The sequence below is a fragment of the Chiloscyllium plagiosum genome, chromosome 29 (assembly GCF_004010195.1).
Source record: "Chiloscyllium plagiosum isolate BGI_BamShark_2017 chromosome 29, ASM401019v2, whole genome shotgun sequence".
Taxonomy (NCBI): Eukaryota; Metazoa; Chordata; class Chondrichthyes; order Orectolobiformes; family Hemiscylliidae; genus Chiloscyllium; species Chiloscyllium plagiosum.
Genome location: NC_057738.1, coordinates 5,578,674 through 5,601,612, shown reverse-complemented (window position 1 = coordinate 5,601,612; position 22,939 = coordinate 5,578,674). Strand labels below are relative to the sequence as shown.

The window sequence follows — 22,939 nt, the reverse complement described above, 5'->3', positions numbered from 1 at the left end:
TAGTGCTTCACCTAACTTCTCGGACTCCACTACTGTCCTTGATTAGTCTTAATCTTACTCTAGTCGTTTTTTTATTCCTGATATATCTATGGAAAGTTTTAGGGTTTTCCTTGATTCTATCTGCCAACAACTTCTCATGTCCCCTCCTGGCTCTTCTTTGCTCTCTCTTTAGGTTTTTCTGGCTAACTTGTAACTCTCAAGTGCCCTAACTGAGCCTTCACATCTCATTCTAACGTAAGCCTTATTCCTTCTCTTGGCAAGAAATTCAACTTCTTTAGTGAACCGTGGCTCCCTTGGTCAGCCACTTCCTCTCTGCCTGACAAGTACATACTTATCAAAGACACACAGTAGCTGTTCCTTGAATAAGCTCCACATTTCAATTGTGCCCATCTCCTGTAGTTTCTTTCCCCATCCTATGCATCCTAAATCTTTCCTAATTGCATCATAATTGCTTTTCCCCCAGCTATAACTCTTGTCCTGTGGTATATAATTATCCCTTTCCATTGCAAAATAAACATAAGCGAATTGTGATCGCTATCACTAAAGTGCTCACCTACCTCCAAATCTATCACCTGGCTGGGTTCATTACCCAGTACCAAATCCAATGTGGCCTTGCCCCTTGTTGGCCTGTCTACATACTGTGTCAAGAAACCCTCCTGCGCACATTGGACAAACACTGATCCATCTAAAGTACTCGAACTATAGTATTTCCAGTCAATAATTGGAAAGTTAAAGTCCTTCATAACAACTGCCCTGTTACTCTCGCTCCTGTCCAGAATCATCTTTGCTATCCTTTCCTCTACAGCTCTAGAACTACTCGAAGGCCTGTAGAAACTTCCAGTAGGGTGACCTCTCATTTCCTGTTTCTGACCTCATCCCCTACTACCTCGGTATCCGAGTCATCATCGAATGTCCTTTCTGCCACCGTAATAGTGTCCTTGACTAAAAATGCCACATCTCCCCCCCTTCTCTGTTCTTACTAAAACATCAAAAATCTGGAACCTGCAACAGCCATTCCTGTCTCTGCTCTATCCATGTCTCCAAAATGGCCACAACATTGAAGTCCCAGGTACCAACCCATGCTGCAAGTTCAGCCCCCTTCTGGTTGCTTAATTTGGTATTATTGCAAATTTCCTGATGAGCACAAAGTGGAAAGCTTCAATCAAGTGTCTTTTTCGGTAATATCAATCGCACATAACAGGAATAGATTATTCTCTAAGTGCAAGTGGTATATATCAGCATTCAGTAAGATTAACTTTGGCTATAATAAAGAGAGAATTGGTATTTATGATTTCAATGCACTTTACAATCAATGATACACTTTTGGAGGTTAGCCCTTGTGTTGTATTGCGGAAAACATAGCAGGAAATCTGTGTGTAGCAAATTTCCATAAGCAGCATTTTTGGGATGGGGGCTGACAGGGGGATGGCAGGATGCAGGTGGTGGTAGTAATCAGATAATCTCTGCCTGGTGTTGGTAGAGAGATAACTATTGGTCATGATATTAGGGATAGCTTCTCAGTTCTTTTCTAAAAAGTGCCGTGAGATCATTTATGCCCAGCCAAGGACTTACATGTACAAGAAACATGTATTTGATTGCATGTTTAAAGAAGCATTGTTTCCAATTATAGTGACTTCAGTAAACTTGCGTGAGGAATAGAATTGTCTGTTCAATCATTTTTGCCAACAAACCCGATGTGCCTTAGTAATCTGCTGGGTGAATAGACCATTACTATAACGTGATAAGTTTTTTCATGAAAATATTTGAAAAGGACTGATGTTGTGTTTTTTTGGGATATGCTGTTGTCATGGAGCAAGCAGAGGTACAAAGAAGAGCTTATTCTAACATCTATAGCAATGTGGTAATGGTTGTTCAGTGAATTGCCTGAACAAAGTTGTGCAGAAGTTCAAATTCTTCAACAGATATGCTTTAGCTTGTTACTTCACTATCTGGTCTTCTCAGTAGAATGGTGCTATATTTAACTACAACCTGTTTTGAGTGGAACTATGATTTGTATTGATTTGGTTAGCAGGTAGTACTGACAAAAACAGTAATATAAGCCAGTCTCCTGGTTGTTTTAAGTCTCGTTCACAGTGCAATATAACTTAGCTTCATAGTAACGAAGAATTCTAATTTGGTCTGCTTGACCATTGATACCAGTGCATGATGTTTCAAAACCTTGAAGTGGTATACTTTAATTCTTCACGTTTCAATTTGCACAACATTTCAAGCTTCTTTTTTCCTGCACTCTTCATAAAATGGGTAGCTGTGATTCCTCTACCATCATTGTCTTATAGGTATGAGTAAATGTACATGGAGCTGAATCATGCATAGTTGCAAGAATGTTGTATTTCATTGGCCCTGACACGAGTTCTGAGCTAGTTGACTTAGTGGAAGGAGTACACAGGTAGCTTCTGTGTTCATGAGGTAGAAAGGACAAAGCTATTCTTGTTCCACACTGCAAGCTCACATCAAAATAACTTTATGAAAGTTGAAGAAGGAAAATCGGTCATTTTAAACTTAGTTAATCTCAGGTCAGGCCAGGGGAGTCTTTGCAAGTAGTTTAGATTAAAGCTGAACTCATTTGAGGTTATTGTTTTCTTTTCTGCATATTAGTAAATTATCTGTGATGTTGAGGTGGGCTCAGTACCGAAACAGACCCTTCAGTCCAACTCGACCAGATGTCCTAAATAAATGTAGTCCTATTTGCCAGCACTGGACCCTCTAAACTCTTCCTATTCATATACCCATCCAGGTGCATTTTAAGTGTTGTAATTGTAATTGTACCAGCCTCCACCACTTCCTCTGCTAGCTCATTTCATACACGCACCACCCTCTGCGTGAAAATATTGCCCCTTAAATCTTTCCCTTTTCACCCTAAACCTATGCCCTCTAGTTCTGGACTGCCCCACCCCAGACCTTATCTTTTCACCCTATCCATGCTTTTCATGATTTTATAAACCACTATAAGGTCACTCCTCCGCCTCTGACACACCAGGGAAAACAGCTCCAGCCTATTCAGCCTCTCCCTGTAGCTCAAACCCTCCAACCCTGGCAACATCCTTGTAAATCTTTTCTGAACTCTTTCAAATTTCACAACATCCTTCCAATAGGAGGGAGACCAGAATCATACACAATATTCCAAAAGTGGCCCAACCAACATCCTGTACAGCTGCAACATGACCTCCCAACTCCTGTACTCAATACTCTGACCAATAAAGAAAAGCATACCAAACACCTCCTTCACTACTCTATCTACCTGCGACTCTACTTTCAAGGAACTATGGACCTGCACTCCAAGGTCTCTTTGTTCAGCAACACTCCCCAGAACCTTACCATTAAATGTATAAGTTCTGTCCTGATTTGCTGTTCCAACTATAGCACCTCACATTTATCTAAATTAAACTTCATCTGCCACTCCTCAGCTCATTGGCTGATCTGATCAAGGTTCTATTGTACTCTGAGGTAACATTCTTTGCTCTCCACTTCACCACCAATTTTGGTGTCATCTGCAAACTTATTAAGTATGCCTCCTATGTTTACATCCATATCATTTATATGATAACAAGCAGTGAATGTAGCACTGATCCTTGTGACACAATGGTCACAGGTAACCAGTCTGAAAAGCAGCCCTCCACCAGTCCTTGCCTTTCCAAATACATGTAAATCCTGTTCCAGGATTCCCTCCAACATCTTGCCCAACTATCAATGTCAGGCTCACTGGTCTATAGTTCCCTGGCTTTTCTTTGCACCACCTTTCTTAAATAGTGGTACCATGTTAGCCAACGTCCAATCTTCTGGCACCTTACCTGTGACAATCAGTGATCCAAATATCTTAGGAAGGAGCCCAGCAATCATTTCCCTAGCTTCCCACAGAGTTCTAGGGTACATCAGATCAGGTACTGGGGATTTATGTACTTTCATACACTTTAAGGCATCCAGTGCCACCACCTCTGTAGTATAGACATTTTTCAAGATGTCACCATCTATTTCCCCACATTCTATATCTTCCATGTTCTTTTTCACAGTATACACTGATGCAAAATGCTTGTTTCGTATTTCCCCCATCTCCTGCAGTTCCACACACAGGCTGTCTTGCTGATCTTTGAGGGGTCTTATTCTCTCCCTAGTTGCCCTTTTGCCCTTAATGTATTTGTAAAATCTCATTGGAATCTCCTTGACCTTATTTGCCAAAGCTATCTCATGTCCCCTTTTTTTGCTCTCCTGATTTCCCTCTTAAGTATACTTCTGGCTTCTACTGTTTTAAGGATTCACTCAATCTCTGCTGTCTGTACCGAACATATGCTTCCTTCTTTTCCTTGACTGGAACCTCAATTTGGAGCTGAAAATGTGTTGCTGGAAAAGCGCAGCAGGTCAGGCAGCATCCAGGGAACAGGAGAATCGACGTTTCGGGCATAAGCCCTTCTTCAGGATTCCTGAAGAAGGGCTTATGCCCGAAACGTCGATTCTCCTGTTCCCTGGATGCTGCCTGACCTGCTGCGCTTTTCCAGCAACACATTTCCAGCTCTGATCTCCAGCATCTGCAGACCTCACTTTCTCCTCAAAGATTGGAACCTCAATTTCTCTAGTCATCCAGCATTTTCTACACCTTCCCGCCTTTCCTTTCACCCTAACAGAAACATACTGTCTCTTGAACTCTGGTTATCCCATTATTGAGGGCTTCTCATTTTCCTGCTGTCCCTTTACCTGCGAACATCTGCCCCCAATAAACTTTTGAAAGTTCTTGTATGATACTGTCAAAATTGGCTTTCCTCCAATTTAGAACTTTAACTTTGGATTGTGTCTATCCTTTTCCATCACTATTTTAAAACTAATAGAATTATGGTCGCTGGCCGCAAAGTGCTTCCCCACTGACATCTCAGTCACCTGCCCTGCCTTATTTCCTAAGAGTAGGTCAAGTTTTGCACCTTCTCTAGTAGGTACATCCACATACTGAATCAGAAAATTTTCTTGTACGCACTTAACAAATCCCTTTCCATCTACACTCTTAACACTATGGCAGTCCCAGTCTATATTTGGAAATTTAAAATCCCCTACAATAACCACCCTGTTATTCTTACAGATAACTGAGGTCTCCTTACAAATTTGTTTCTGTACTTCCCACTGACTATTAGGGGTCTATAATACAATTCTAATAAGGTGATCATCCCTTTCTTATTTTCAGTTCCACCCAAATAACTTCCCTCGATATTTTCCGAGGAATATCCTCCCTAAGTATAGACATAATGTTAACCCTAGCTAAAAATGCCACTCCCCACCTCTTTGCCCCCTTTCTGTCCTTCCTGTAGCATTTGCATCCTGGAACATTAAGCTGCCAGTCCTGTCCATCCCTGAGCCATGTTTCTGAAATTGCTGTGATATCCCAGTCCCATGTTACCACCCATGCCCTGAGTTCATCTGCCCTGTTAGGCCTCTTGCATTGAAATAAGTGCAGTTTAATTTTTCAGTCCTACCTCGTTGTCTGCTTTGTTTTTACCAGTGTCAGATTGATGTCTTTTCCTCACTATCTCCCTGGGTCCCAACTCCACCTTTCTTGTTTAAGTCCTCCCAAGCAGCTCTAGCAAATTTCCCTGCCAATATATTAGCTCCCTTTCAATTCAGATGCAATCAGTCCTCCTTATACAGGTCACTTCTACCCCAGAAGCAATTCGAATGATCCAAAAATGTGAATCCTTGTCCCCTGCACCAGCTCCTCAGCCACACAGTCATCTACTCCATCTTCCTATTCCTACCCTCACTAGCTCACAGCACTGGGAGTAATTTAGATATTTCTACCCTTGAGAACCTCCTTTTTAAATTCATGCCAAACTTCCTATATTGTCTCTTCAGAATCTCATCCTTTTTCCTTCCTATGTCATTAGTTCCCATGTGTACAATGACCTTCTGCTGTTCCTTTTCCCCTTTCAGAATATTCTCCACTTTCTCTGAGACACCCTTGATCTTGGCACCAGGAAAGCAACACACCATTCTGATTTCTCACTGTCGGCCATCAAAATGTCTGTTTGTGCCTCTGACTAAGCGAGTTCCCGATCACTATCGATCGCTTGGAACCTGATGTACCCCTTGTCCCATTAGAGCAAGTCTTGGTACCAGAAATGTGGCTGTTCATGCTACGTTCCTGACAGTCCATTCTCCAAAATAGCATACTTGTTTGAGATGGGAATAACTCAGGAGTCTCCTGCACTACCTGCTTCCCTGCCCTGCTCTCTTGGAAGTAGCCCATTTACCTAAATGTATCTGCGGTTTTTCTCCCTCTCAATAACTGTCATCCATCACATTGCCAAGGTCCTGTAAATTTCTCACTGCCTGTAATTGCTGCTCCAACCAATCTGTACGATTTGACAGGATCACAACCAAACACTGTGGATATAATCATGGAAACTCGCCCTAATCTCTCTCATCTGACAGGAAGAGCACGTCACTCTATTAATGGCTATCTTTGTTCCTTAATAGTCTGCAGACCCAGAAAATAGCACAGTCTTACTGTTCTAAAAAAAAACACTCGTCCAGGCTAGTTTAGTACCTATGTTTTATATTTTTGAATTTTAATGAAGGGACAGATCTCAATAAAACATAGAATCAAAAAGAAACATCTCTACTCACTATTGTAGATTTACAAAGAAAAATAACAGCAAGGTTACACTTAAAAGCCATGCAGTTATCTGCTGCCATGCTGTGAGCTCTCCAACACAGGTTCCTCCAAGGTCAGCTCTGACTTTTGCTGTTTAATGTTTCTCAGACGCAGTCTGTCCAAAAATACTAGAACTCAAAACAGCAAAGGCAGTAGCTGTGCAGATTCACTGCTGTGTGAGATAGCAGTGTAGGTTTCTTTCTCTCTTTTTCTCACTGACCAATGTGGTCTGTGCTTTTTCTTTTTAAAGTGTCGTTGTTTTGGGTTTTTTTCTACTAAAGTTCCAAGACAATGCAACGGCTAATAAAACAGTAATTACTGTTCTGGAATTTGAGGAATTTTGTCCCGTCCTCCATCTTGATTACATTGTATCCATATCAAAGTCTTGATTGAGTTTAAGTGCTCATGAATTACAACCATAGCAGGTCTCAGATTAATGCAGGAATACCTGCAGAATGTGAACTCGAGGTCGGGTTGTGCTCTTCTAGTATGGTTATTTAGTGCTTTCCCCATTAAATCTGAACCTTTACTGGAATATCGAATGGTACAGTTGGCTCAAAATGGTCCTAAAAAGAAGTCTTGTAGTGTATAACCAGTATATAGCCAGTCTTCAAAGTAGTCCTATTTGTAACCGCACCCTCTTGCTTGAACCACACTTTTAGATTAGATTACTTAGTGTGGAAACAGGCCCTTCTGCCCAACAAGTCCACACCGACCCACGCATTTACCCCTTCACCTAACACTACGGGCAATTTAGCATCACCAATTCACCTGACTTACACATCTTTGGATTGTGGGAGGAAACCGGAGCACCTGGAGGAAACCCACGCAGACACGGGGAGAATGTGCAAACTCCACACAGTCAGTCGCCTGAGGCGGGAATTGAGTCCAGGTCTCTGGCGCTGTGAGGCAGCAGTGCTAACCACTGTGCCACCATGCCGCCCACTTTTAGATTTAGATTACTTACAGTGTGGAAACAGGCCCTTCGGCCCAACAAGTCCACACCGACCCGCCGAAGCGCAACCCACCCAGACCCATTCCCCTGCATTCACCCCTGCCCCTAACACTACAGACAATTTAGCATGGTCAATTCACCTAACCTGCACATTTTTGGACTGTGGGAGGAAACCGGAGCACCCGGAGGAAACCCACGCAGACACGGGGAGAATGTGCAAACTCCACACAGTCAGTCGCCTGAGGCGGGAATTGAGTCCAGGTCTCTGGCGCTGTGAGGCAGCAGTGCTAACCACTGTGCCACCATGCCGCCCACTTGATTTTGACCTACAGGGCATTCCTGGGCAAAATGTATTTCCTGCTGCTTCAATTCACAAGGGCGGCATAGTGGGTCAGCGGTTAGTACTGTTGCCTCACAATGCCGGGGACCCAGGTTTGATTCAGCCCTGGGGCAATGTCTGTGTGGAGTTCGCACATTCTCACTGTGTCTGCATGGGTTTCCTCCTGGTGCTCCAGTTTTCTCCTACAGTCCAAAGATGTGCAGGTTAGGTAGATTGGTCATGGGAAGTGCAGGGTTACAGGGATAGGGTCTGGGTGGGGCACTCTTTGGAGAGTCACTGTGGACTTGATGGGCCGAATTGTCTGCTTCCACACTGTAGGGATTCTACCCTAGTACAGAAGGGTGATGTTGGAGGGTTGCTTATCAGACTGGAGGCCTGTGACCAATGGTGCTGGGTCCACTGTGTTTTGCCATTTATATAAATGATTTGGATGTAAACATAAGAGTATAGTTAGTAAGTTTGCAGATGACACCAGAATTGGAGGTTTAGATTAGATTCCCTACAATGTGGAAATATGCCCTTTGGCCCAACTAGTCCACACCGACCCTCCGAAGAGTAACCCACCCAGACTCATTTCCCTCTGACTAACGCACTTAACCTATAGGCAATTTAGCATGGCCAATTCACCTGACCACATCTTTCGACTATGGGAGGAAACAGGAGCACCCGGAGGAAACCCACACAAACACAGGGAGAATGACCCACATAAACAGTCACCCGAGGCTGGAATCGAACCTGGGACCCTGGTGCTGTGAGGCAGCAGTGCTGACCACTGAGCCACCGTGCTGCCCTAGTGCACAGTGAAGAAGGTTATCTCAGATTACAATGGGATCATGATCAGATGGGCCAGTGGGCTGAGTAGTGGCAGATGGAGTTTAATTTAGATAAATGTGAAGTGCTACAATTTGGAAAGACAAATCAGGGCAGGACTTATACATTTAATGGTAAGGTCCTGGGGAGTGTTGCTGAACAGAGAGACCTTGGAGTGCAGGTCATCGCTCCTTGGAAGTGGAATCGATGGTAGATAGAATAGTGAAGAAGACGTTTGGTATGCTTTCCTTTATTGGTCTGAGTATTGAGTACAGGAGTTGGGAGGTCATGTTGCGGCTGTACTGGACATTGGTTAGGCCACTGTTGGAATATTGCGTGCAATTCTGGTCTCCTTCCTATTGGAAAGATGTTGTGAAACTTGAAAGGGTTCAGAAAAGATTTACAAGGATGTTGCCAGGGTTGGAGGATTTGAGCTACAGGGAGAGGCTGAACAGGCTGGGGCTGTTTTCCCTGGAATGCCTGAGGCTGAGGGATGACATTCTAGAGGTTTATAAAACCATGAAGAATGGTTAGTGTAAATCGACAAGGTCTTTTCGCTGGGGTGGGGGAGTCCAGAAGTAGAGGAACTAGGATTAAGGTGAGGGGGGAAAGGTTTAAAAGGGAGCTAAGGGGTAACTTTTTCATGCAAAGGGTGGTGGTGCATGAAATGAACTGCTGCTAGAGGAAATAGTGGAGGCTGCTACAATTTACAGCATTTTAAAAGGAATGTGGATGGATATGTGAATAGGGAGGGTTTAGAGGGATATGGGCCAACTGCTGGCAAATGGGACTAGATTTATTTAGGACATCTAGTCGGCATGGGTGAGTTGGACCGAAGGGTCTGTTTCCGTGCTGTACATTTCTCAGACTATGACTCTAGAAAGTGGGGCTGTCTTGCTAATGATGTTACAGTTGGTACTGGAGAATCTTTTATTTGAGCTACCCATGTAGCCACTCATTATACCTTTGTATGACATGCTGATGTTAGTATCATAAAATGTTTTGGTACTTTACCCTCTTCTCTGCCTTCTCCCATCGCTCCATTGTGTCTAACAATCATAAGCTTCAATGCCAGTACAAACCATCCTGATAGAATTTAGATTGTCAGTATTATGTTTTTAGCCTTTGCTTTCTGTTCTCAAAATGTAATTATTGTGAGACCTTCCATTGCTTACATCCTCTATTTTAAAAGATGTAGTTCCCTTGCTCTGATTCTTTTCTTCACAGTTGGCTGATTCTTCCCAAAAGTCTCAGTCTGTCCAGTGTTCAGTAAAGCCTGTCTGTAATCCCCACAAGAATAAACTATGCATTATTTAGGAATGAGCACTTAGGACATTTTTTCTGTCCTTCCCTCAGCCTGACTTAATAGCACTGAATTTATTTGTAGAATCCATATTACCATTGCTCTTACAGAGAAAGGTAGTCTGGGTTGAACTGTACGCAAACCTGGACACCTTTAGGTCTGAATGATATAGTTAATTGCTGGATTTGCAGAATTGAATTGTGCCATCAAAGCCATTTTCTAGGGACAGAAAAACCAAGTTGGATGTTGCATTTTTATCATCATTTGAAAACATGGTAATATAGCTTACTTTGTTGGGATTTTAATTGTAAGGGAAGACAGAATTGCATGGTTATTCAACTACTGTTTATTGCTGCCATTCGAGTATAAAACAGAACTGAGAAGAGATATAGTCTTGAGGTGACATTATGCAACAGATCTTGGATGTAAGTGTGTGTAGACAGTATGAGATGTTGTGCAGGTAGTAAACCACATTCTACAGGAGAGAAAAACTTGGTATATACAATACACATGGCTAGTCACATTTTCATTTTAAAATGTTGGTTATGCTTGTACAATGAGTCTGGAAAAGTACCGCCACCGAGCCACTCTCTTAATCTCAATCCCACCATAAACCAAAATGGTTTAGATTTTAATCATGAAAAATGAAAATAAATTTAAAATAAATGTTTTAATACTGAACATAGTTTATATATACTTTTTCTCTGTTTATAAAAACAAAAGGTCTCTATTTTTATCTCCCTGTTAATATATATCTGCTTGACTCACTTATAGTATTGTTGTCTCAGAAGATTGAGAGTTTAAATATCTCTGCAGGATATGTATTCAAAATCTAGGCTTATTCTGCTAGTCCATACTGGAGAAATGCAGCATTATGCAGTGCACTGCCCTTATGAAGTAACTCCGCCTCCTTTTGAACTTGTAACATCCAGTGGCAAAGCTCAAAGATAAGTTAGGAATTCTCCTGATATCCGAACCAAGATTGTTCCCTTGGCCAACACGCTATCAAAATTAGATGTGCCCCTTATGGGGTTTTGCTGTGTTCAAAATGACTGGTGTTTGTCTAGGTAGCAGTGACTGCATTTGCAGTATTGTACCTCTTGAAGGTATGATCAGGCACTATGGAAATGGTCACTTCTAAGGTACATGTTTAGTTACTGTCAGACAGGTTTTTATATCATTTGAGAGATGATTATGTTAATTACTTCTTTGTTCTGTTTCAGGTTTCAAAGGGGTTGAATGGTATTGCCCAAACCCCATCGTTAGGCGCAACTGCATCTAGTGCCAAAAAGACTAGGGAGGTCAGACCATCACCGGCCAAACCTGTGAAGTACACTGCAACGGTGACAAAAGGAAATGTTACATACACCAAAGCCAAGAAAGAACCGGTTAAGGAAACCAAACTGAACCATGTCAATTCCAGTGTAGCTGTTAACCATACAATCTCAGGGAAAACCGAAAGCAGCAATGCAAAATCAAGAAAACAGGTGCTATCCAATGGAACATCCCATTCAAACTCAAATGGTGCTGCCCTTAGTTGTGTTAAATTAAATGGAAAGATGAATGGGAAAACATCTGCTAAAGTTGAAGTCAGAGAATTTAAAGAAGGACTGCGGACCTCCAAGAGGAGGCATGAGGAGGTCAACCATATAGTGAAACCACAGTCACCTTCAAAAAGAGTGAAAGCTAACACATGTACAGCAGGAGCTAAAGATAATAAAGCAAATACAAAAGAAAAATCCCTACCTAATGGACGAATAAAGTATGAAACACCAGTAAAAAACAGTGAAAGACAGAGGCTTAGGAAGGCATCCTTAGGTAAGAACACCCCAAGCAAACAAGCACAGAGCAAATTGGAAAGTGCCTCCAGTGAAAATAGTTCTACCTCAGCTACAGAGTCCTTGCACAAGCCACAAGACTCTTCAGTAAAACAGGAGAAAGGCACCAAGGTTGGCATGGCACTGGTTGGAGAAATTCCTGTTCTCAGGCCTACACAGAAGGAGTTTCATGACCCATTAGTTTATGTGGAATCTGTCCGAACTCAGACGGAGAAGTATGGCATGTGCCGGGTGATCCCTCCCTCTGACTGGAGACCCGAGTGCAAATTGAATGATGAAATGCGGTTTGTGACTCAGATTCAGCATGTGCATAAACTGGGTAGACGCTGGGGACCCAATGTACAACGACTAGCTTGTATCAAGAAACACCTTAGATCTCAGGGCATTACTATAGATGAGCCCCCACTCATAGGTAAGCCATCTATTACTATATATTATCCATATCACCAGTTTTACATGAAATGATTTTCATATATATGAGCAATATATCATTTTAATTTTGTTTGTAATAATAGCAGAATTGTAGGTGTTTGTCATGTTAACTGCAAAACTAAAGTAATTTTTGTTCTCCACATGTGGAGATAAAGAAATCCAGGTGTTTGTATTAGTGATTCATAATGTGCCACAGGATGCATCAATGACATCCCTTCCAACCTCAGACTTTAATAACTAATGACCTGTTGAGACCATTGTTTTAGCCCCCCTGAAAATGTTACATAGTTGAATTCTAATTTTTTTTTAGTTGTAGAAAAACCTATAGTTGTCTCTAAACAATCTCTATAGTCCTGTGACCAGTTTTATATTTATGCAATGTGAACTTTTTATTGATAATTCCATTTTTAATTTTACTTTTTAATCTTGCAGGTTCTGTTGCTCTGTTTAAAAGTTATGATGTATGAAGGGATAATCAGTGTATTTACTTAAGTTGCTTTTTGAGAGAATTCTTTGATATGGTTTTTCGCATCCCCTGCTTGATGATATCACTGTTATATGCCTGGAATTGCCTTTGACTTTGCGCTAGATTCAGTTTAATGTCATGAACAGAGAAATCTCCAGCACAAAGATTGCTGGATCTTTGTGGGCAACTTTTTTGGGGGTTAACACCAACAACTGTAGCTTCACTGCTACCTGCAAAATTATAAAGCAATTTGAGTATATTGAGATTCATTTTGTGTTGTTCCTTGGTCCAGTTTTGTTTTGTCTTCTAAATTGATGTCAAGTGATGTAGAAAAACGCAACAGAATAACTTCAGATTTTGCAGCAGATTTGTAAAATATGTAGCTATGCCACTTAAAGGAATCCCAACTTCATGGAAAGGAGCACTGAATGTTTGGATTTAATGTCATAGGATCAAGCACAACATTTTCCTGTAATTAAGCAGAAAATCTTAACTATTCTTAACATTCCGTTTAACAATTCAGTGCAATGTGTCCATTAGACAATTATTTCAGGCCACCTCTATGTAACATTTTGAATTATGTTGCCTGAATTTGCTTTTAACAACATTTCTGCAAGGTTCAATCCATTCTTTTCTTTTTTATTTTCATTTTCTTAACAGCTGCAAGAGAATCAAACTGATTACCACAGTATTTGCTAGTGCAGAATCTGTCTTTTGCTGTTTTAAGTAAATAGTTTCTCTTGGAACTAATGAGCTATCCTAGTAAGAAGTCTGAACCAACTCACTTTGAATAATTTAGCCTTCAGCCCCGATGTGTTTTACCTCACTCACTGCATGTACAGCAATTTCCACATTCTTCCTCAGTCTAGGTAAAGATGCTTTTCTTGGATATATTAATGACCATAAATATATATATATCCCCTAGTTTGAAACTCTTCCACACAGTATTTTTAAAACATGCAGCGTATCCTCTCTTTTTTTGCTCTAGAGACTAGAGCCTGATATTTATGAGGAGGCAGGGAATGTACCAGGGTGACTATTAGTTGCTGGGAAAATCAAGTGTGGGAAAAGTAGAGATCCTGCAGAAACGGACAGCATGATCTAATTTAATGTTTAGTACTCTGCTATACTGTGGCCATCCAATCTTTTATTGTGTACCTATGTATAATGCACATTTGTAGCTTTATTTAGATATAGCCCAAGGCAACTTTGTTTAGAACTTTGGTTTCTTTAATTAAGCCTCAAATTCCAAACTGTTTTGTACAAAATGTAGTTTTAAAACTGCACCTGCTGATGGCCATTAAAATGCACAACCAGAGCTGCGATATTCAGTTATTTGCATTTGGCATATTTTATGTCAACAACCTCAATCTAATCAAGGTGCCAAACCTTTGCTGGAGCACACTGAATATTTACTTCAAAATTTGGATGAAATCTGATTGGGACCTGTATGAATCTTGCTTTACTTTAATAATTCTATTACTTTTGTACTGGTATGATGTGATCAAATGTCTGGTTTCACTTACTTCACAGTTTGCATGTCACCTTCAGTGTGTGCTTTCCGAGACAAATATGTGTCGCTTCTATTAACCTTTTTTTGTAGATTTTAAAATAGCGTAATGAGGTGCCATTTGGCCTGTTTTGGTTCCCTGAAAGAACTGTCTACTTTGCTCCATTCCTCTCCCTCCTTGACAGGCGATTTCTTCCATTTTTTTCAATGTGAGATTGGCATTCAGTTGCAGCAGGCAGTGAGGAAAGCTAATGGCATGCTGGCCCTCATAGCGAGAGGATTTGAGTATCAAGAGTTAAGGGTGTCTTGCTGCATTTATACAGGGCTTTCGTGAGGCCACGCCTTTAATATTATGTGCTGTTTTGGTCTCCTACTCTGAGGAAAGACCTTCTTGTTATTGAGGGAGTCTAGCAGAGCTTCACCAGACTGATTCCTGGGATGACAGGGTCGACTTATGAGGCAATATTGGATTGACTGGGCTTGTATTTACTGAAATTTAGAAGAATGAGGGATGATCTCATAGAAACATATGAGATCTTGATGGGACTGAACAGGCTAGATGCAGGAAAAATGTTGCTGATCTGGATGTAGGTTTGCTCGCTGAGCTGAAAGGTTCAGTTCCAGACGTTTGGTCACCTTACTAGGTAACCTCTTCAGTGGGCCTCCAGCCATTTCCTGTGATAGAGTTCCGGTTGGAATGTCATGCTTCTCGACACGCACAAGAATTCCTAGAAGCATGGCATTCCAACCAGAACTCGATCAACAAACACATTGAGTTAGACCCCATCTACTACCCCCGAGGGTGGAAAAAAAAGGAAGTGACTCCACCACAGGAAATGACATGACCAACTCCAAGAGCTCCAAACATATAAATAGAAAGAAGGACTTATCAGCAGTGCTTCACCCAAGGCCCACTGAAGATGTTACCTAGTAGAGTGATGAAACGTCTGGAAATGAATCTTCCCGCTCAGCGAGCAAATGTACATTCAGGACCTCAACTTGGGCTACAAATCTTCTCAAAACTTGCTAAGAATGTTGCTGATGTTTGGGAATTCCAGAACTAGGAGTCACAGTCTAAGAATAAGGGGCAAGCCATCCAGAACTGAGATGAGGAAAAAAATTCTTCACTCAGAGTTATGAACCTGTGGAATTCTCTCCTACAGGAAGTTTTTGGGGCCAGTTCATTAGATATGTTCAAGAGAGAGCTGGACTTGGTCCTTGCAGCTAAAGGGATCAAGGGGTATTGAGAATGCATGATAAGCCATGATCGAACTGAATGGTGGTGCAGACTCGAGGGGCTGAATAGTCTATTTCTGCAGCTATTTTCTGTTCCTGTGTTTCCTTTTTAAAGACTGTTTTGTATTCTGTTTTCACTTGTTGTTAGAGTTTCTCATGCTCTGAAAATAAATGTTCTATATGTTAGAATTAAGTTCATTAGCTATTCACTAATTAGTGGAAGTAATTTTTCCCAATCTTAATTTGATCAATCATTTTAAATACATTTCTTTACAAAAGTCTTTGATTTGAAGAAATGTGCACCAGTTTCTCTAGTCTCCCACATTAGTGAAATTCTGCACCCTGGTAGCTTCTTAGTTGAACTCCTTCTGCAAAAGGCAAGGCAAGGCAATTACAACTGTCTTCAGCCAGATGTTCAAAGTGGATGATCTGTCTCTGCCACCTTTGCAATGATGAAGATTGACAGTTTTCAGCCAATTGACTAGCTCAACATTACCTCAAGAATCAGGTAATAAAGCAGAGACTATGGGCCCTGATATTATCCTGATTATAATGTTGAAAACCTTTGCTCCAGAATTAGTCCTGCCTCTAAGTAAGCCACTCATCTACCTAACATTGTAAAACAAAATGCATGTGTGTGTCCTAAAGACAGGCATCTGCCCAAAAACGTAGAAAATTGCCCGGGTATGTCCTGAACATACCAAGCAAGATATCCAAAATGGCCAATTTGTGCCTCTCAGTTTACTCTTGATAAATAGCAAAATTATGTAAGGCATAATCAAAGTGCTTTCAACTAGCACTTGCCCAACAATAATCAGCTCACTGATGCACAATCTGGGTTCTCGACCACAATACAGCCTTGATCTAAACATGGATCGAACTGCTGAATTCTGGAGATGATGTAAGAGTGATATCCCCTGATGTCAAGGCAACATTTAAAAGTGTGGGATCTGGGACCCCTAGTAAAACTGAGTCAGTAAGAATCAGGGAGGGGTGAATATCCACTGGTTGGTGTCATTAGAGGTCAAGTATCAAATCTGAGGACATCATTACAGGAAATCCTGAGGATGCTGTAGTGTTCTAGGTTCAGTTGTCTTGAGCTGATTTACCAAAGACTTTCCCTCCATCAGAAGGCCAAAAATGGGGATGCTTGCTTTAATTGTAGTACCTGTGTTCAGTGTCATTTGTGACTCCTTGGACAATGAAGTAGAAAATGTAGTAATGAGACAGATCGTGTCCGCATACATCAGTGCTTGTGTAATGTTCCTAGGGGGCTACCATTGGCAAAAATCTTAACCAGAAATGCTGTATAGATATTGTAGCAATGAATACCATCAATAAGACACAATGCAGAATTCACCAAGGCTCCTTAGGCACTACCTTCCAAACCCTTGTCCATTACCATCTAGAAGGACAAGGATGGAAATATCATCAGCTGCAAGTTTTCTTCCAAGCCACTATGGAAATGTTTAACGTTTCATCATTGTTTTGGAACTCAGTTCCCAAAGCCTTATGGGTGCACCTAAACAAATTTTCTGCATGAGTTCAAGACAGCAATTCACCACTACATTATCAAGGCCAATGAGGGATCAACAATCATTGGTAGCCCAATCAATGACGCACGTATCCCATGAATGAATTAAAAGACAGGTCAGAACTTGCAAATTTTGTAGTGACTAACTAGCTGATGATTTGAAGCTGTAGTGTCAACTGTAAGTCAATCAAAAGTTTGATAGAATACTTTTCATTTGCTTAGATGAGTGTAATTCAACAGGACTAATTTATAATCCCTACAGTGTGAGAACAGGTCATTCAGCCCAACAAGTCCACACCAATCCTCTGAAGAGGATACGCCTACACTGTCCCTGTGTCCCTGCATCTTCCATGGCTGACACATCTAACCTACGCATCCCTGAATACGATGGGTAATTTAGTATGGTCAATCCACCTAACTTGTACATCTTTGGACTGTGGGAGAAAGCCGGAGCACCTGATGGAAACCCATGCAGACACAGGTAGAATGTGCAAAGTCCACACACGCAGTCTCCTGAGGGTGGAATTGAAACTGGGTTCCAGGTGCTGTGAGGCAGCAGTGCTAACCACTGAGTCACCATGCTGCCCTAACGTGAAGCTCAGTGCCACTCAGATCAGAACAACCTGCTTGATTGGCACCCCATCCACCACTGTGACCGCAGTGTACTCTCAAAACAAATTTAAAACTCTTAGGAACCCTTTACAGACAGCACCTTCTAAACCTGCTGCGTCCTAAGCAATCATTTATCATTGATTTAATTGTCTTTGTTTTCTGTGGCTGCTTGATAAGATTGAGTATCCAGCGTACATTACGTAGTTTCTAAATTGTCATTTTAGACTTGTATATCTGACTTCCTATTTGTCTTCTGTGTATACCTTTGTAATACTTCAATATATGGCACTTACTAATGTTCCAGACAATGTATTGTCTATCGATTTATATGCATGAAATTTCATCTGACATTCAGCTGTTTTAACTAACTTGACTTCCAAATGGGTTCAGTAGGCCATTTTAAAGTATTTAACTGCATGGTGCATTTGTGGATTGGTTGATGTTGCACAGCATGCACAAGTGTTTGAAAGTTTGCGATCAGAGCCTCTACTATTTCCTGTCTGGAAGCATGCAATATTGTAAGACCCATTTCTATCTGATCAGATGTGTATTTATTTCTACATCAGTTGCTTTGTCCTTGGGTGCTGTTCATCCTCTTCTCCCCCCCCCGTTTCTCATACGCTGTCCTTGCATGAATCTCTACGTCAGTTATTCTGTTTCCCTCTTTTGCCTCTCCTCCCTCTCTCTATGTGCATCACCTTTGTGTCCCCATCCCTTTTTTCCTGTGTGCCATTTATCCTCCCTCTGTATCCTTCTCTCTTCGTCCCCATCATTCTCTCTCTCACTGTCATTCTCTCTGGTGCTCTCTCGTTCGTGTTCACTTGCTCGCTGGCACTCTCTCTCTTGTTGCTTCTGTCTCTTGCTCTCTCTCTCTGCCCCTGTCTCTCTTGCAGGCTCGCTCGCGCTCTCCCTGGTGTTGTGGCACTCGTGCTGTCTCTGGCGTGTGCTCTCTCTCTGGCATTCTCACACTCTTTCTAGCACTCTTGCTTGCTCTCTCTCTCGTGCTCTTGCTCTGTCTTTTTGTTTCTCTGTCGCGTGCGTGTGCTCTCTCTGTCTCTGTCTGTGTCTCTCTCTCTTGCACTTGCTGTCTCTCTCACTCTCTCTCGTCTTGCACTTACTGTCTCGCTCTCTCTCACACTTGCTATCTCTCTCTCGTTCCCCCCCACCGCCCTCGCACCGGATTAGGTGCTTTTTGAACAAAATACAATGTATCTGAAAAATACAAATTCACCCCATAGACTTATATGTGTATGGGAGTATCTGAATGTGCGCGTGTGCTTGATAGAGTGTATACACAAGTGTGACTGAATATATACCTGTGAGAGACGGAGGGTGGGGAGGAATGTGTGAAATAGTGTGTAAAAGTGTGTGTATGTGCGCCTGTGTGTGAATTAATTAATCAAAACCTGCAACCCCATTCTAAGAGATTAAAAACTTAACAGCCATCTAGGTTTGTTCAATGTATCACATCAGTTGTATGACACTTTGACCTTTGATTATTAATTCTGCATCCTATGATCCTGTCCACTGGCTATCTAGTGAAGAAGCCACGTCCGAACATTCATTTATTTTTGGCCTATGTATTATGTTCCTTTATTTGATTTGACATTGTATTCATGTTTTGAGGTTCAGATTCTACACAGAATAATGATTTTTCAATCTGGTTAATAAGCTTGCTTTGTTTCACAGAGGTCCAAGACCCTTGTGGAGTTGCTGCTTAATTTTCACACTCTTGTATATAAGTATACAACACAAAGGGGGGATTTTGGCCTCTTAGATCTGCCACAGTTCTCTGGAAATGCAATCTAGTTTGCTCAACTTTCTCAATTTACAGTTATGTTCCAGTGATGACTGATTAATGGCTGGTAGTGCGTTTGCCACTAAGTAAGTATGCTACCGCTATGTTATGAAAGCTGCAACAATTTCACTATTTCAAGTTCAACAATTTGTTTGTCTTAGTTTTTTTTCTAAAATCTTTTACAAGCATTAAAGACATATTTTAAGAGCTTTACTATCCAGTTTGTTCCCTGACAATATGTGTGTTTAAATTACAGCTGTAGAATTACTGCACAGTGAGCGGTTCCTATGTTATTCTGTGAAATACAGCCTTGAAGTTACAGCATGAAGTCTCAATCTGCTTTAAATTCGATACAGATTGTAACACTTGATTTGCGCTTGTGTTTAATGTCCATATGAAATAAAAATTACTTCATACTGCTAAATTTTCAATGTATATGCATCCAGTGGTACAGATCCCCCTAAATACCAGATCTTGATCAATTCTTAGGCTAGCGTCAGGCCATGAATAATATTTAATGTGTTGAGTTTTTGTTAACTTTTGGAGTATTATGTACAGTTCTGGTGGTCCTGCCAAACAAGGACATTGTTAAATCGGAGAGGATTCAGAAAAGATTTTCCAAGATGTTGCCAGGACTGGAGGGTTTGAGTAATAAGAAAAGGCTGACTCGGCTGGAACTTTCTTTTACGAGAGCATAGGAGGTTGAGGGGTGACCGCAAAAGGTTTATAAAATCGTGGAGGGCATAGATAAGATGAATAGCAAAAGTCTTTTCCATAGAATGGGGAGTTCAAAACTAGGTGACATATTAAGATTAAGAGGAGAAATATTTAATCGGGACCTGAGCGGCAACTTTTTCCACACAGGGTGGCTAGTGTATGCAACTGCCAGAGGAAGTGGTAGATGCATCTACATTTACAACATTTTATAGAATTCCTGCAATGTGGAAACAGGCCCTTTGGTCCAAGAAGTCCACACCGATCCTCCAAAGAGTATCCCATTCAGACCCATTCCCCTACTCTATTACTCTACATGTCCCCTGACTAATACACCTTACATGCACATCCCTTGACACTGTGGGTAATTTAGCATGGCCAATTCACCTAACCTGCACATCTTTGGAGTGTGGGAGGAAACCCAGCAGACATGGAGAGCATGTGCAAACTCCACACACACGGTCGCCTGAGGCTGGAATCGAATCCGGGTCTGTGTCACTGTGAGGCAGCAGTGCTAACCACTGAGCCACTGTACCGTCCATTTAAAAGACATTTGGATAGGTACATGAATAAGAAAGGTTTAGAGGAACATAAGGCAAATGGGACTACTTTACTTTTTGAAACTTAGTCAGCATGAACTAGTTGGGCCAAAGGGCCTTTCTGTGCTGTATGAATCTATATGACTATGTACGTAGATTCATAGAGTCATGTAGCAAGGAAACAGAGCCTTTGGTCCAACTAGTTTACACTGATATAACAACCACTAAAGGTGCGCTGTATCCCAATTTCCTGTACTTGTCCAATATCCTTGAATGTTACAGTATTTGAAGTGCTCATCTGAGTATTTTTCTAATGGTTGTAAGGTTTCTGGCCTCCACAGCAATCCTAAGTGCACTCCAGATTCCCCCCATATACCGAATGAAAATGTTTTTTTCCAAAATCCCCTCTGAATCTCCTGCCCCTTACCCAAAAACTGCCCTCTTGTGATTGACTCCTCGATCGAGGGGAACAGCTGCTCTCTATTCACCCTGTCGTACCCCTCATAATCTTTACAACTCAGCTGTGCGTGCACTCCCCCCAACCCAATCTAGTCCCACCTGCTAGCACCTGGCCCATATCCCTCCAAAGCCTTCCTATTCATATACCCATCCTGATGCCTTTTAAATGTTGCAATTGTACTAGCCTCCAGCACTTCCTCTGGCAGCTTATGTTTACTGACTTTTGGGATCTGTGAATATTTACCCCACGATCCCTCTGTTCTTGTAATCTACTCAGTGTCCTGCCATTCATTAAATACTTCCTAATCTTGTTTATTCTTCCAAAGTGCATCAGAGTTAAATACCATCTGGCACTGCTGTGCCCAGCTCTCAATATGATTAGAGGATCTGACATGATGGCACACTGCTGTGTATACTTTAGGTGACTTTTAACTGACGAATATATATTTAAATGGAGGAGAGGCAGGAACTGTTTCCAGAATTTTTCCTCCTAAGGCGTAGTTTGTATCCTAGCCTGTATACAAATGTATGCTAGAATTTCATATGAAATACAATTCATGATTAAACATTATCCTTGTGTTTTTATTATAGATGGTAGTTCTGGGAGTATAATGCACCCCAAAAGAAATCTAATAAGTTGTTTATTTTACAATCAACCTTTAATTGTGATTAGACATAATTGTTACTAGTAAAACAGACTATAATTAAAGGCAAAATTACCAGTGTAGTATTGATTTGATGGTGATATACAATATTTAACTTATCAAGTTGAATAACCTTTCACCGACCTTTTCACAGATGTGATTTCAAATATAGTTGCACTGACGTTGAACATTCACACGTTGATATGGTTCTCTGTTGTAGGAGGATGTGAGCTGGACTTGGCCCGGTTTTATCAGCTGATCAATGACATGGGCGGCATGCAACAAGTGACTGACCTCAAAAAGTGGAATAAGTTAGCAGACATGCTGCGAATTCCTAAAACTGCACAGGACAGGCTGGCCAAGTTGCAAGAGGCCTACTGTCAGTTCCTACTCTCCTATGACTCCCTTTCCCAGGAAGAGCACAAGAAGCTGGAGAAAGAGGTATTGATGGAAAAAGAGAACCTGGAGAAGAGGAAAGGGCCCTTGGAAGCACATTCGGACAGCACGTACAAGTCTCAGTCACTGCCCAGGTTTGAGCCAAAAAATGGGCTGGTAAATGGTGTGGTGCATAAAAATGGCTTCCGGAATAAGCTTAAAGAAATAGACACTGAATTGAAAACAGGCAGGCGGCGATTGTTTGCTCAGGAAAAGAAGGAGAGTGAAGATGACGAAGTTCTCAGTGATTTGTACAAGTGTATATATAAGGTGTGTACATTCACAAAAATCTGCATCCTAAATCATTTGCATTATAATGCAAGAGGTCACTGCACATGATTGACATTTATAAACTGAAGGTATGCTGATACCTAATCCTGTCCCTCCCTTTGTTATCACAAACTGAATGTTTCAAGAGAATAGTTATCCATTTAATCAAGTTAGGTTCATTAGCATCCTCTGACGATCATGTCCTTGTAAATAACAGTAACAAACATTGCATTAGCATTAATGAAATTGACAAAATCTGTGATGCTTTTCTAGAAAAACATTAGTGGTATGGCTGGAAAATTCAGAATTAGTTGATGTCTTGCTTTGGAACATATTCAAGATGACATTTAATGCTGATATTTAATACCGATGTCTATATAAGGACATAAAAC

The 22,939-nt window shown here is 41.3% G+C and overlaps 1 protein-coding gene across 2 annotated transcripts in view; it reads left to right on the top strand.

Moving 5' to 3' along the window:
• Positions 1-22,939, top strand: part of LOC122564342 (protein Jumonji-like) — a 438,171-nt gene that overhangs the window by 351,468 nt on the left and 63,764 nt on the right. For both annotated transcript variants that reach the window (XM_043719074.1, XM_043719075.1), the window contains 2 exons: positions 11,284-12,310; positions 22,063-22,547. In XM_043719074.1, the coding sequence (XP_043575009.1) occupies positions 11,284-12,310; positions 22,063-22,547 (1,512 nt within the window). The remainder of the gene's footprint in view (positions 1-11,283; positions 12,311-22,062; positions 22,548-22,939) is intronic.